Source organism: Typopeltis vanoorti, chromosome 8, assembly GCF_054136105.1.
Source record: "Typopeltis vanoorti isolate ZY-2024b chromosome 8, IOZ_Tvanoo_1.0, whole genome shotgun sequence".
Lineage (NCBI taxonomy): Eukaryota > Metazoa > Arthropoda > Arachnida > Uropygi > Thelyphonidae > Typopeltis > Typopeltis vanoorti.
In genome coordinates, this window is record NC_143556.1 from 113,839,468 (window position 1) to 113,855,073 (window position 15,606).

At 36.9% G+C, this 15,606-nt stretch overlaps 1 protein-coding gene across 1 annotated transcript in view; it reads left to right on the top strand.

Moving 5' to 3' along the window:
* The window catches only part of LOC150104294 (uncharacterized), a 636,238-nt gene that overhangs the window by 62,100 nt on the left and 558,532 nt on the right, over positions 1 to 15,606 (top strand). Inside the window, exon 9 of the mRNA XM_090396452.1 lies at positions 5,222 to 5,426. Within this exon, the coding sequence (XP_090252578.1) occupies positions 5,222 to 5,426 (205 nt within the window). The remainder of the gene's footprint in view (positions 1 to 5,221; positions 5,427 to 15,606) is intronic.

A 15,606-nucleotide genomic window follows, 5' to 3' on the forward strand; every position in this document is an offset into this window, starting at 1 on the left:
TATTGTCCTGTATCCTTTAATTGTACGTATGGCTATAAGGCGTTGAACTCTGTTTAGCTTTTGTTGATATTTCTTTGATTTTAGTGCCAGGCAAGTGCAGCATAAGATATTAATGGCAGTATAGCTCCGATATATATTGTTTTCATCCCCCGTTGGCCTAATCTCCACTTAATCCTTACCGACTTTGCTAGAAAGTTTACAATCTGTAAGCTTTTTTTTCCCGGCAGCATATGAGATGTGCTTGTTGAAGGTAAATATTTCATCTATTGTTACTCCTAGGTATTTTAGCTCACTGGCTACCTCGAGAACTTCTCCGTTTAGGAACACAGTTACAGGTTGTTTTGATTTTTTACGTGAGATGTGGAGCACTTTAGACTTAGTGCTATCGAAGGTAACTTTCTTCTCGGGTGTCCTCTGTGATTTTAAAGAGTTCTTCGTTTGCCGTTGCTTCTAACTGTAAGCTGTCGCGTCCCCGAATCATTATAATCGGTGAAGGCTATGACTTTTGTTTGAGTGGTGAAAGGAAGTCTTAAAAGCGAGTCGTACTGAATGTTCTAGAAACCTGGCCCACAGCAGGAACCTTGCGGGCAGCCTCGTTTGACTTTTTTGGCTACAGTTGTGGTTTTTAATGTCATGTTTGCTCTTCTGTCTGTAAAATAATTTTTGGTAAGGGAGAGTAAGTTTTTTTGGCATTTTAAATCTATTAACTGATTGCTTATGGCTGGCCACCACGCAGAATCGAAGGTTCCTTGCACATCGAGTGAGATCAGTAGCACATCTTTTTTTTTTATGTAGACTGTTTTCTGTGAACTCTTTAACCACCGTAATTGCGTCTACTGTGCTGGACTGAGGTCTAAATGCATATTGATTGCTGTTTAACAGGTTTCTTGAGTATACATGATGCATTATTCGGTTTATTAGGAGTTTTTCTAGTACCTTACCAGCAACGTTTATGAGACTGATTGGTCTGTATTTGCTAATTTCGTCGGATGTTTCTTTTCCTGGTTTGATTATGGATATAATTTTATAGCGCGTTTCCATACTAAAGGAAGTCACCCTCTTTTTAAGCATTCGTTGTACTGTAAATATTTTTATGAATTCGGGGAATTCGACAAATGGTCGTAGTAGTATATCGCTGGTTATTCCGTCCTCTCCAGGAGTTTTTCTTGGATCCATTGATTCAAGTAAAACTCCTGGATCCAACGAAATCGAGTCAGTATTAGGATTAATGCTGACTCGATTTCGTTAGTTGCAAATAAGTGGTCGTTAGGAGTAGTTCTGTTTTCATTCTTTGTCTGTAAGTTTGGTGGATTTCTTCATCTGTTGATTCATTGTGTGTGTGTGTGTGTGTGTGTGTGTGTGTGTGTGTGTGTGTGTGTGTGTGTGTGTGTGTGTGTGTGTGTGTGTGTGTGTGTGTGTGTGTGTGTGTGTGTGTGTGTGTGTTTTGTAGTTTTGTTTATTTTTTACATAATTCAGGAACCCCTCTAGAGATCAAGCATGGAACTTCTTCAATCCTTTATCCTTTCAGACCTCCAATAAGTAGAATGGTGGTTTCACACAAGGTGATGAAATTCATCTTTCACACAGAAAATAGACGATCACAAAATTCCATACCCACGGTTCGATTCGATTCTATAGCCTGTGGGTTAGAAGGAAGTTACGCTAACCACTCGGCCAATCAAACCAGCAAATATTTGCTGATGATCTAGTGAAGTATTTTTTTTAACACTCTTCGAGCTTGTTTAAGTGAATGAAATCATAAATAAATATGTGAGCCTTATCATGGCTTGAAAATACGAAACTAAATAAAACAGCTAATAATGGAAAAGATTAAAGAAAACAGCCGCACTTTCAAAATTCGTTTTTTTTTTTTTTTTTTTTTTTTGTGGAATGCGATATGAAAAAAAAATTACTAATGAAATAAGTTATTGTCAATATAACATGGCATTCTTATTTTGCTAAGGAGCATCCTTATGAACACCACTATGATTTTTCATATTTCATATTAAATTTTTCATTTTTCATATTAAATCACAAGTAAAAAGTCAGCGCACTGAAACTCTGGGAGTGCTCCTTAGCAAAGTTAATATTATATTGATTTGTAATTTTAATTTTAATGATGTGTTTTAAAAATAAATAAATAAATCTCCGTCCACTATGTCACACACACACACACACACACGCGCGCGCGCGCGCGCGCGCACGCAGCCCTATCTACCACCCATTGAAAGCATTTCTATCTGTTAATTGTGTGTATTCTCTGTTTTGGCTGTATACGATATGCAAAACTCGAATTTCCAGGAGAAAAACATCTGCTACTGTAGTATGAGATCGGCTAAGTCACGTTCAACTGATAAAGTCCATGTGTTTTCCATTCGAACGGTACAGTGTGTGTATGTGTGTGTGTGTGTGTCGTTTTTCCAACTGCTCACGGAGGCTAGTTACGATGCTAGGTCGATCTTTGTGAAGAAATAAAATCAATGAAGAAATCCTCAGTAGAATAGATTGAAAAGTAAACACATATACAGAGAAAAAAGTATTAGCTAGGATTAAGAACAATTATCTACATATACCTGTCGCTGAATTTTTAGCCCGAATTACAGCACATATGCCGTTTGGCACAGATTCCACAAGGTGTTGAATTGCATCTACATCAACATACCAGGTGTTCACCAGACAGTCCTTCAATCTCAGATTTTACGGATGAGGTCTTTGCTCCCAGATCTGTTTATTATTATTATTATCACGTGACACCTCTAGGGAGTCCAAGGACTCATCGTGGGAGGGCACACTACTCTATTTCCCTAAATACATCTCATCCTCTCCATTACTACTTAATTCTCCAACAACGACACTACTACCATCAACGCCATCTATCGCCCATCATCACCAACAACAGTATTTTTTGTCTGTAAATTGCGTCTGTTCTGAAGGCCGATTTGTCTACACGCGGGATGAAAAACCCGAATTTCTGGGAGAAAAAACCCTGCTACCACCATATGAGATCGGTTAACTCTTTCACCTTCAAGTGAAAATGTCCATATAAGGATTCTCCTCGTCAAGACGAGAATCGAAACCAGGTCTTTTCCAATTGAAGGGCGCAATCTTCCTATTCTTTCAATTGCGCTGCGGCGGCTAAAAATGAAACAGTTTTGAAATATGGGCTCGTGCGGGATTTTCTAACGTTTTTCTAACATGTCCCATACATTCTCAGTGTGGTTCAGATCCGGGCTTTGTGGTGATCAGGAAAGATGGTGCAAATCGCTGTAATGCTTGCTGAGCAATTCTTGCGCGACAGCAGCATTGTCGTCCATGAACTGGTAAGCAATTTTTTTTTTTTTCAGAAACTCAGCTTTTTCTTCCTGTAAACTCAAGGAGACAGACTCAGAATTTACACCACTTCCGATTATAATATATAATTTTAGTTAGGACCATGAGATTGCAGAAGTTGTCTGCCATTCTCTCCTTCAATTAATATCATTAATAGTTTTGGAGAAGCTAGGTGAAGGCTTGCTGCCAAATTGTCTTCATAAGCTAGTTAGGGCTAAATAGCCTCCTCCCACTCAATTTGGGAATAATAAGGCTTAATAATAAATTTACTACACCAAACTATAATTTATGTTTAGAATACCGCGTCAGTATCAAACTATCTGGTCTCAAATCGTACAGAAAACAAACGCTACCCACTTACCGCAATTTCTGGATGTGATATTATGATTTCGATCGTGCGAAACTTAACATTTAGTCTGTTTATCAGACTACTCAAATTATTGTTAGTATAGCAAAAATAAAAAATAAAAAATTCTGATTTTTTTGGGGAAAGAATGGTAAAAATACAAATACTATTTTTGAGAAGTTAGTATGCATGTTATTTTCTACTTGACGAAAGCTTTACGAAAACAAATGTAAAAATTTGTGTACTTATTAACGGTTCATATTGTCGTTAGTACTGTTTGTTAGAGGGAAAAAAGTTGCTGCCGTTATTGTAAATAAAATTACAATTACGGTATATAATTTTACCACCCGGTATGCAATATAGTTTGAAACCGTGAAAAAATACTTTGTCTTATCATACTGAGTTTGCGCCCTTCGTATGATGTTATATTTTGCATGATACGAAAGAGTTCACGGTCGATTCATGAATGTGATAACTGGTCTTTAGAATGTATTAGAGGGAATGCAATTTGTAAACTTTCATGAATACAAGGAGGAGCGGGAATATGATTGATACAAATAAGTTCGTCAGGGTTTGTTGCCAGGTTAATGTGGAAGAAATATATCAGAAAAGGGATGTAGAAGAAGAGGCCACCCTTGGAAAATGTATAAGGAATGCATTTCAGGTTCTTTGCATGGAGAGTGAGTATGGATACATTTAATGAGTTGAAGGCATGATGGTGCATACTCCCTTTAATGAGTTTTTGACTCCATGGTGGTCTGGCATTAATAATAATAAATACTATAACCTTTCATTTCATCTCTGCAACTATCATTAGTATATTGCATTAGTAAATGTATATTACATTACCCCCTTCTGCCAACAGCCTTCCTCACACCTCATATTGTCCATTCAATTTCAGGACCATGGGAGCTATGCATTGCATTATTTGATTGTTCTTCCATTTACTTGTCTCAAGGATGCTTGCACAGACATCACCTGCTTCCCCCTAAAATATCTTGATTTTCTGGCTCTCTACTAATGAAATCTAACTTATCAGTACTTTCTCAAGACACCTAACTCCAAATCTATTCAAATGCAAACATCAGCCTCTTAAATGAACCTTCATGGGTTTAGTCTGTCATCTGTTTCTTTCTGGTACAGTGCTGTTTATTTATTTTATTTATTTATTTAGTATATGGTGGCACAATGGCCAATGAGTCCCATACAGGTAGGTATGGCTCCATCATATGAAACCAATATAATTCTGTCGGTTGTAGTGTGATTTTTTTCTGTAAATGTATACAATCTTTCCAGTTTGCCTCTGTGCATAACTGTACATTCATTTAACCATACCTTCAGTCAATTATGGAATATCTTTACAGGTTCCTTTTTCTTTCATTTGACTTTTGCTTATAGGTTATATTATTTGCACAGCATTTTCGTTCACTATATTACTAATTATTATTCAATTTATTTTTATTTCATTTTATTGTTATTTATTTATTATTTTTTAAAGCTTATCTTGAATTCTGACTGTTGTGAAATGCTTATATTTTCCTTCAGGTAGTTGACATGGATTTGGCTCCTGAAAAAGATTATGTCCTTATTCGAGATGGAATATCTCCTTCTGCACCTCTGCTGGCACAGATGACAGGTATAGCTGCAAATAACCCACGTTTTACCATTAGCACAAAGAATCAAATATATCTTTATCTTCAGAGTAGCCTTGGAGATAGTCGTAAAGGTTTTGCAATCAGATTCAGGGCAGGTAAGTTAACAAATATCATTTGGCATTTAGTATGAATTTGATGAATTAGCCCTCCACAGCTCTGAAGCATTTACTTCATGGCCTCTTTATCCAGAACATAGTATACCTATTATCAAGTAAAGTATAACATAAGCAGATTACAATAGCTTTCACAAAGTTGTTATTGTACCCTAGTACAGGATTTTTTCCTTTTGAACTGTTGGGTTCTTTCTCCCACACAACACCAACAAATAAAAATAAAATAATGTTGTAATACCTACATAATTAACAGACATAATACATTTATTCTTAATTATTTGACATGATTCAGACTAACCTCAAGCACACTGGTTATTGTATTTTATTTATTATTATTATTTTTTAATACAAATATCATCATCATCAAATTCCTGACATGTACCCTCAAGGGGTGTACAGGATATGATAGTGCTACATGAAAAATTTACATCATTGCTAACTTCCTATCTATAATTTTCCTCCAAATCAGTCTGTTACTTGGCAAGACTCCAACATTATCCGATCTTATATTTCTATTGTCTAAGGCACTTTGTACCGTATCAATCCACCTATATCTTGGTCTTCCACTGGGTCGTTTTCCTGCCAACCTGGCAGAGAACACTTGTTTTGCTAATCTTTCTTCGCCCATTTTTAAGTGACCATACCACCTGAGATTAGCTTTGCTAACGCATTCCTGGATGCTGAAAATGTCAAGTTCTTTCCTAATATCCTCGTTTTTAATATGATATTGCCATTGATGCTATCTGTTCATGCCTCTAATCTTTCTCAGGACTCATCTGCGGTCTCTAGTCTTTGGTCAAGTGTTTTACTTCTGACACAGCTCTCAGATCCATAAGTTAAAACTGGTTTGAACACTGTCTTGTATACATTTAGTGTTAAGCTAATTTAGTGTTAACACTAATCCTCTTTTAACAACAAAGATGTTTTATTAACGCTTATATTTCGCTGATTTTCAACTCGGCATCATCAGAGCACAACACACATGTAAACGCGACAGTGAGTGAGTGAAACAATATAATTGCAAAAGACAAAAGATCTAAAGTCCTATTTTTTGGTGCCCTCTAACGAGGGAAAAAAAAAAAAAAACAGCAGTTATCCAGGAGTTTTTCTTAGGATAACCGTCTCCCAAATTTTTGGCAAATTAATGCAACCATATTTTTTAAGGTTGGGAGAATTCTTCAAAGCCATTGCTGACTCAAAAAATAATCTTTCAGATCTATAACGACTCCTAAATAGCACATTCGTTTTCCTCCATCTAATCCTGTGTGAAGGAGTGTCTAAAGCATGGTCTGCCAGTCCCGACTTGCCATAGTAATAGTAGCAAATGTATCTTTCATGTTCTTCCAGGCGGATGTTCACTGATCTTCCTGTTTGCCCATAATAGGCCAAATCACAGTCACATGGAACTTCATACACTCCTGGGTGTGCTAAAGGGGGAAGTTTATCCTTAGGCGAGCGGATCAGAGTTGCCAGCTTGACATGAGGTTTGAAAGTGGTGCAAAGGCCATGTTTCAACAATACTTTGGCTATCTTTTCCGTACCTCTGATATAGGGAATAGAAATGGTCATGTTGTATTCTTGTGTATTAGGGGAGGGCAGAGTAATGGGCCTATGTAGTATTTTATCTATTTTGTAGGGATTGTAGCCATTGGCTAAGAACGTATTGCGCAGGTATTGGAGTTCAGTGGTCAGAGCTGTATCGTTAGAACAAATGGCTCTGGCTCTGTGTGTAAGAGTTTTTAAAATGCCGTACAGTTGGACTGGATGATGATGTGATTGTTTATGTAGGTATCTTCCTGTGTGTGTAGGCTTTCTGTAAATAGAAAAAGATAGTGCACCATCTGAAAGCGGGTGACTAATGTGTCAAGAAATGGTAAACAGTTATTTGATTCTTTTTCTACTGTGAAGTGAATTTTGGGGTGTTGGCTGTTTAGGTAGGTGACAGAAGCATCCAAAGTGTCTTGTCCATGGGGCCAGATTGCACACACATCATCTACATAGCGTAACCACACTTGTGGCTTGTATGTAGCTGTGGTAAGTACTTTGTTTTCAAAGTGTTCCATGTAAAAATTTGCTAATGGGGAGAGAGGGGGGGGGACCCATAGCAGTACCATTAATCTGTTTGTAGAATTCCCCCCCATGTAAAGTAACCTGCATTCATGGTAAATTGAAATAATTCAAAAATATCTGGGGAAATTTAGACTTGATTATGCCCCATAGTTGATAGCATACATAGTCCCACGTATAAACTGGCCCGGCATTTAGCCAAGTTGCTTGCCCCCCTTACTGGTAACTCCTCTACTTTTGTACAAAATTCATTCCATTTCAAAACACTGGTTAAAAATCTAATCCTAAAATATTCAGACATAATGGTTAGTTTCGATGTCACCTCCTTATTTACCAATGTACCACTTATAGACACTCTTGATTTAATCAAGTCTAAATTTCCCCCAGATATTTTTGAATTATTTCAATTTACCATGAATGCAGGTTACTTTACATGGGAGGGGGAATTCTACAAACAGATTAATGGTACTGCTAGGGGTCCCCCCCTCTCTCTCTCCCCCGTTAGCAAATTTTTACATGGAACACTTTGAATACCTTGTCATATGCCTTTTCCAGATCGACAAAACTTAAATACAGATCTTTGTTATATTCCCATGCTTTCTCAACTATTTGTCATAGAGTGAAGATCTGATCCTGACAGCCTCTATTTGGCCTGAATCCAACTTGTTCTTCACCAAGCTTTTCTTCCACAATTCTTCTCAACCGTTTCTCAAGTATACTTGCATAGATCTTGCCAGGAACACTCAGTAGGGAAATACCTCTGTAATTCTCACATTCAGTTTTATTTCCCTTTTTATATATGGGTACTATGAGAGCTCTACTCCAATCATCGGGAATTCGTCCCTCTGTCCAGGCCTTCTGAACTATGCAGTGCAGCCGCTGTAAGACTTTTATACCACCATATTTCAGCATTTCTGGTCGAATATCATCTACTCTTACTGCCTTTCCACATTTCAAGCCTTTGATGGCTTTTTCTGCTTCAAGTATGGATATGTATTCCTGACTGTATGCCTGTTGAGTGTTTTTTACCACTGTGCTATCACTGCTTGTTTCATTTAGCAAGTTTTCGAAGTAATTACTCCATACTTCAAGGATATCTTTTTCTCCTGTTTTCATGTCACCTTTATCATCTCTAACTCCTTTTACAGCTCTTTCCTCCATTCCTAAGCTTCTTCAACAACCTCCAGAATATCTTACCACCTTCTTGATATTTATTTTCTATGTTCTTGCCAAAGTCCTCCCATGACTTTTGTTTAGCTAGTTTTACACAGCGTTTCACTTTCTTACATTTGTCTCTGTATTCTCTAAGAGCAAAAGCTGATTTATTTGCCAGGAACTTTTGATATGCTTTCTTCTTTTCCTTCACTGCCTCTTTAACTTCCTGTGTCCACCATGGAGTTCTGATTTTTCTATCCTTGCAGTCAACCTCACCACATGCCTCTCTGGCTGAATCAATCAGGGTTTTCTTCAGGGCTTGCCCCTGAATCTCCAAGGTTTGGTTCCTGTTCTCAAACTCTATCATTTTTTTTTCAATAATCTCTGTGTATTTTAGTCTACAGTTCACATCTGAGAGCTGCTCAACTTTTATTCACTTTAAAACTTTATTACATGTTATTCTTTTCAATATGAAATTCAATTTTATACTGCTCAAGACCAAATAGTGATTACTTCCAATATTTCAAATCCTCTGTACACTCTGGTGTTCTGCACCAGGCAGAAAACATCACTATGAACAATAACATAGTCAATGAGACTTTTCTTATTCCTTGCCTCTTCTCTCCATGTGAATTTGTGCACATTTTTATGTTGGAACATGGTGCTAGTAATAACCAGTCTGTGTCCTGAGCAGAAATCCAACAGTTATTTGCCATTATTATTAGCTTTGCTCGTTTCTCCAATTTTTCCCAAAATCTTTTGGTATGTCTGACAATCATTTCCTACTCTGCTATTTAAATCCCCACCGAGGACCAACTTTTCCTTTTTCATTGTGTCAGTTGCTTTTTCTAAAGCATCAAAAAATTCCTCCACTTCTACTTTAGTAGAACCTTCTGTGGGACCATAGGCACAAATAAGTCTCATTGTCCAATTCCCCATTCTGATATTTGCCCACATCAATCTACTTGAGACTGCCTGCTATTCAAGAAGATTAGCCTCATATTTTGTGTTGAATACTATGGCTACTCCTTCTTTTCCTTGATTTTCATTTCCTGAGTATAAGATTTTGTATTTATTGCTCAGAAAGATCTCACCAGTTTTTGTCTTTTTGTTTCAGTCACCCCTATTATGTCGATCTGGTACTTATCTAATTCTTCAGCTAGCTCCATTTCTTTGCCATTCAGGCTTCTTATGTTGATAGTACCGATCTTTAACTCTGGTGATGTTGAGTTAGGGTGTGCTTTCAGATTTGTTTTAGTAGCTGACTTTTCGCTGTTCGTCCTGGTTCTACGGTGAAAACAACGGGTCCTTGTTTAACTGGGCGACGCTCCAGCCGGCATGAAATTTTGTCATGTTTTGAAAGTTTTATTTTTCACTAGGTTAGACTATAATATATTTAGTTGAATCCTTTATCCTAGTGAGAGGAAGCAAAGTTTGTGCCTGAAAATATCTTCAGGACTGAATGTAGTGTTGTACTATCTTACCTGGGTAAGTAGTGCAACACCAAGGCAACTAGTAGCAAAGGCGGAGCAAGCTACCAACACTCCTAATCCAGTATCTCCCATAATACAAAACACATCTCCTTGTGAATATGTATACTGTTATGCATTAAGGGATTGGTCACTACCCAGACTAGTTTTGTTCTTTATTGAGGTCTCTTCAGTGGGAGCCAGTGGCTTAAACCGATATAGAAAATTATGGTAAAACATGACAAAAATAATAACTTTAGTTTAATCCTTTATCCTAGTGAGCGCAAACAAAGTTTGCGCCTGAAAATATCTTCAGGACTGAATATAGTGTTGTACTATCTTACCTGAGTAAGTAGTGCAACACCAAGCAACTCGTAGCAAAGGTGGAGCAAGCTACCAACACTCCTAACCCAGTATCTCCCATAATGCAAAACACATCTCCTTGTGGATATGTATACTATTATGCATTAAGGGATTGGCCACTACCCAGACTAGTTTCGATCTTTATTGAGGTGTCTTCAGTGGGAGCCAGGCCCAGAGTTGGAGATACCAGGCAGAAGCAGTAGCAGGGTCATCTTTACCCATAGGAGTTACCTAAAGGTTTACCACCTTTTTTTTTTTTTTTTTTAATTACTCTGGATTTAGAGATAGATGTTGAAAGTTTATTTTTCACTTGGTTAGACTATAATAAATTTAGTTTATCTCCAACTCTGGGCCTGGCTCCCACTGAAGAGACCTCAATAAAGAACAAAACTAGTCTGGGTAGTGACCAATCCCTTAATGCATAACAGTATACATATTCACAAGGAGATGTGTTTTGTATTATGGGAGATACTGGATTAGGAGTGTTGGTAGCTTGCTCCACCTTTGCTACGAGTTGCTTGGTGTTGCACTACTTACTCAGGTAAGATAGTACAACACTATATTCAGTCCTGAAGATATTTTCAGGCGCAAACTTTGTTTGCGCTCACTAGGATAAAGGATTAAACTAAAGTTATTATTTTTGTCATGTTTTACCATAATTTTCTATATCGGTTTAAGCCAATAAGAATACACTTTAGTTGGCTAAATCCCAAATTGCCAGCCCATCCTCCTTCGTTCAGTATCCAGTTAGATACCCAACAGGGTACACCACGAGAAAGTGAGGATTGGACATTAGGTCAGAAGCCCTGGTCGGTTCTCCGCATTCCTTTAAAGGCTATGTGGAGGTCTCCTCTCAGTTATACAGCTTTGATCCTTAAGCACCCTCTTTTGAGATCAGTTGTTTCTCACAGCACTCTCTTTTTCTCATTTTAGCTCTTATTAGAGTTGTTGACATTTTACCACTTAGATATTTTCAGGCAAACAGCAACAGCTGTGGTTACTATATTTAAAGCATCTGTCTTTATTTTGGCTAAAGCTCTAGTCTGAATGTGTTAATAATTTCAGTGTTATGCATAGGAAATGGGGAAATTAAAGAAGCATTTGTTGATCTGGAATAGAAAATGTTAGAGATTTTAGATACTCAAGAGTTACTTGAATATCTCCAAGAGGAATTATCTAAAGAATCCTTTGTAGATAGAAGAATGGAGAACTGGAAAATACCATTGTATGAAGAGAAAAAAGTAAGCTTTGATTAATCATAATATACATTCACATTTTTCAGCTGGCAACAATTCTTGACAAACCCTTCCATTTTGTCAACAGTGAAACAGGCCAATAAAATTTTTTATCATCATCATCATCAAATTCCTGCCATGTACCCTCAAGGGGTGTACAGGATATGATAGTATTACATGAAAAAAATTACATCATTATTAATTTCCTATCTACAATTTTCCTCCAAATCAGTCTGTTACTTGTCAAGACTCCAACATTATCAGATCTTATATTTCTATCGTCTAAGGCACATTGTACCGTATCAATCCACCTATATCTTGGTCTTCCTCTGGGTCATTTTGCTGCCAACCTGGCAGTGAACACTTGTTTTGCTAATCTTTCCTTGCCCATTCTGTTTAAATGACCATACCACCCGAGATTAGGTCTGCTAATGCATTCATGGATGATGACAATGTCAAGTTGTTTCCTAATATCCTCATTTTTAATATGATATTGCCATTGATGCCATCTGTTCACACCTATAATCTTTCTCAGGACTCTCATATCTGTGGTCTCTAGTCTTTGTTCAAGTGTTTTACTTCTGACCCAGCTCTCAGATTCATAAGTTAAAACTGGTTTGAACACTGTCTTGTATACAGCTAATTTAGTGTTCCGACTAATTTCTCTCTTATTCCATATGAATTTATTCAGTTGACTTCCCACCATACCAGCTTTGCTGATTTTGTTGTCTATTTCTATATTTAATTTACCATCTTCAGTAAAAATCATGCCTAAATAGCTGAAATGTTTTACTTCTTCGTTCCACAAGTTCGTTCAGCTTCTCAATTCAGAACACAGTTAACATTTTCAGTGATTCTGCCTATATTCATTGTCTTTGTCTTTTTATTGCTGACCTTCATACCATATCTATTACAACAGCTATTCAATTTAGTCAAAGAATCTTCCAGACTTGTAGCAGATTTATTTAGAAGTATAACATCATCCGCATAAAGCAAAGAGCTGACATTAACATCTCCAATTTTGATATCATGTTTAATACCACTTTCCTTCATAATGTGATCCATATAGATAATGAATAACAGAGGAGATAACGTACATCCTTGTTTCACACCAGATTTAACATTAAACCATCTTCCTGTACTTCCTTCAATTCTAACTGCTGACTTACAACTCAAATAAAGACTAAGTATTGCTTGATATAATGCCCCATTGACACCATATAACTGCAACGTATTGAATAGCTTCTCTCTTGGCACCTTGTCATATGCCTTTTCCAAATCGACAAAACTTAAATACAGATCTTTGTTATATTCCCATGCTTTCTCGACTATTTGTCGTAAAGTGAAGAACTGATCCTGACAGCCTCTATTTGGCCTGAATCCAGCTTGTTCTTCACCATTCACCTGAATTCAGCTTTTCTTCCACAATTCTTCTCAACCGTTTCTCAAGTATACTTGCATAGATCTTGCCAGGAACACTCAGTAGGGAAATACCTCTGTAATTCTCACATGCAGTTTTATTTCCCTTTTTATATATGGGTATTATGAGAGCTCTACTCCAATCATTGGGAATTCGTCCCTCTGTCCAGGCTTTCTGAACTATGCAGTGCAGCCACTGTAAGACTTATACCACCATACTTCAGCATTTCTGGTCGAATATCATCTACTCCTGCTGCCTTTCCACATTTCAAGCCTTTGATGGCTTTTTCTACTTCAAGTATTGGATATGTATCCCTGACTGCATGCTTGTTGAGTGTTTTTTACCACTGTGCTGTCATCACTGCGTTATATCTTTTTCTCCAGTTTTCATGTCACCTTTATCATCTCTAACTCCTTTTACAGCACTCTTTCCTCCATTCCTAAGCTTCTTCAACAACCTCCAGAATATCTTACCACCTTCTTGATATTTATTTTCTATGTTCTTGCCAAAGTCCTCCACATCACTTTTGTGTAGCTAATTTTACACAGTGTTTAGCATTCTTGCATTTGTCTCTATATTCTCTAAGAGCACAAGCTGATTTATTTGACAGGAACTTTTGATATGCTTTCTTCTTTTCCTTCACTGCCTCTTTAACTTCCTGTGTCCACCAGGGAGTTCTGATTTTTTTATCCTTACTGACAACCTCACCACATGCCTCTCTGGTAGAATCAATCAATGTTTTCTTCAGAGTTTGCCACTGAATCTCCAAGGTTTGATTCCTGTTCTCAAACTCTTTCATTTTTTCTTCAATAATCTTTGTGTATTTAAGTCTACAGTTCACATCTGAGAGCTGCTCAACTTTTATTTGCTTTACAAATTTCTTACGTTTTTCTTTTCAATATGAAATTCAATTTTATCTTGCTCAAGACTAAATAATGATCACTTCCAATTTCAAATCCTCTGTACACTGGTGTCCTGCACCTGGGAGAAAACATCACTATCAACAATAACATAGTCAATGAGACTTTTCTTATTCCTAGCCTCTTCTCTCCATGTGAATTTGTGCACATTTTTATGTTGGAACATGGCGTTAGTAATAACCAGTCCATATCCTGAGCAGAAATCCAACAGATATTTGCCATTATTATTAGCTTTGCTCTTTTCTCCAAATTTTCCCAAAATATTTTTGTATGTCTGACAATCATTTCCTACTCTGCTATTTAGATCCCCAACAAGGACCAACTTTTCATTTTTCATTGTGTCAGTTGCTTTTTCTAAAGCCTCAAAAAATTCCTCCACTTCTACCTTAGTAGAACCTTCTGTGGGACTATAGGCACAAATAAGTCTCATTGTCCAGTTCCCCATTCTCATATTTGCCCACATCACTCTACTTGAGACTGACTGCCATTCAAGAAGATTAGTCTCGTATTTTATGTTGAATACTACTACTCCTTTTCCTTGATTGTCATTGCCTGAATATAACAGCTAGCTCCATTTCTTTGCCATTCAGGCTTCTTACGTTGATAGTACCGATCTTTAACTCTTATGATGTTGAGTTGGGTTTTTTTTTTTTTTTTTTTTCAGATTTGTTCCAGTAGGTGACTTTTCGCTGTTCGCCTTGGTTCCCTGGCGAAAACAACCGGGACCTTGTTTAACCGGAACGACGCCTCAGCCATATATGAAATTTTGTCGTGTTGTACCATCATTTTTTATTTTGGCTTAACCACTATGAATACAATTTGGTCGGCTAAATCCCAAATTGCCAGCCCATCCTCGTTCGTTTAGTATCCAAGTAGATACCCAACAGGGTGCACCACGAGAAGGTGAGGATTGGACATTAGGTCAGAAGCCCTGGTCGGCTCTCCGCATTCCTTTAAAGGCTATGTGGAGGTCTCCTCTCAGTTATACAGCTTTGACCCTTAAGCACCCCATATAAAAAAAAATTCTCTAATAAAAAAAAAAAAAAAACATAAAATAAAATAAAATTTCTCTAATTATTCTAATCGTGTAATGTGAAAATGAAGTTTCAATCAAATTCAAGTAATCGCATACATTGGATATGCTGAAAGGATATGGATATCTTTTTAATTTTATTGCCTATTTCATTACTTTTTTCTTTTTAGGTGAAATTCATTGTGCTATACGAGGCCATCACTCTGCTTGTTGAAAACCTGAAGTGACTTGAGAAAGCACTATTTGCTCTCTAGTCATTATACGTGGCCTTAACCCATCACAATACTAATGTACAAAAATAAAGATTATTTTACTTTCTAATCTGCGTGAAAATTTCAATTTTTAATTTTATGTTAAAAATTTGTTATATGTATATTGCATGTTACATGTATGTATATTTAGAAGTTACATGATAAATTATGTTACACATAATAAACTTAGTTTAATCCTTTATCCAAGTGTGTGCAAACAAAGTTTTTGCCTGAAAGTATCTTCAGGAC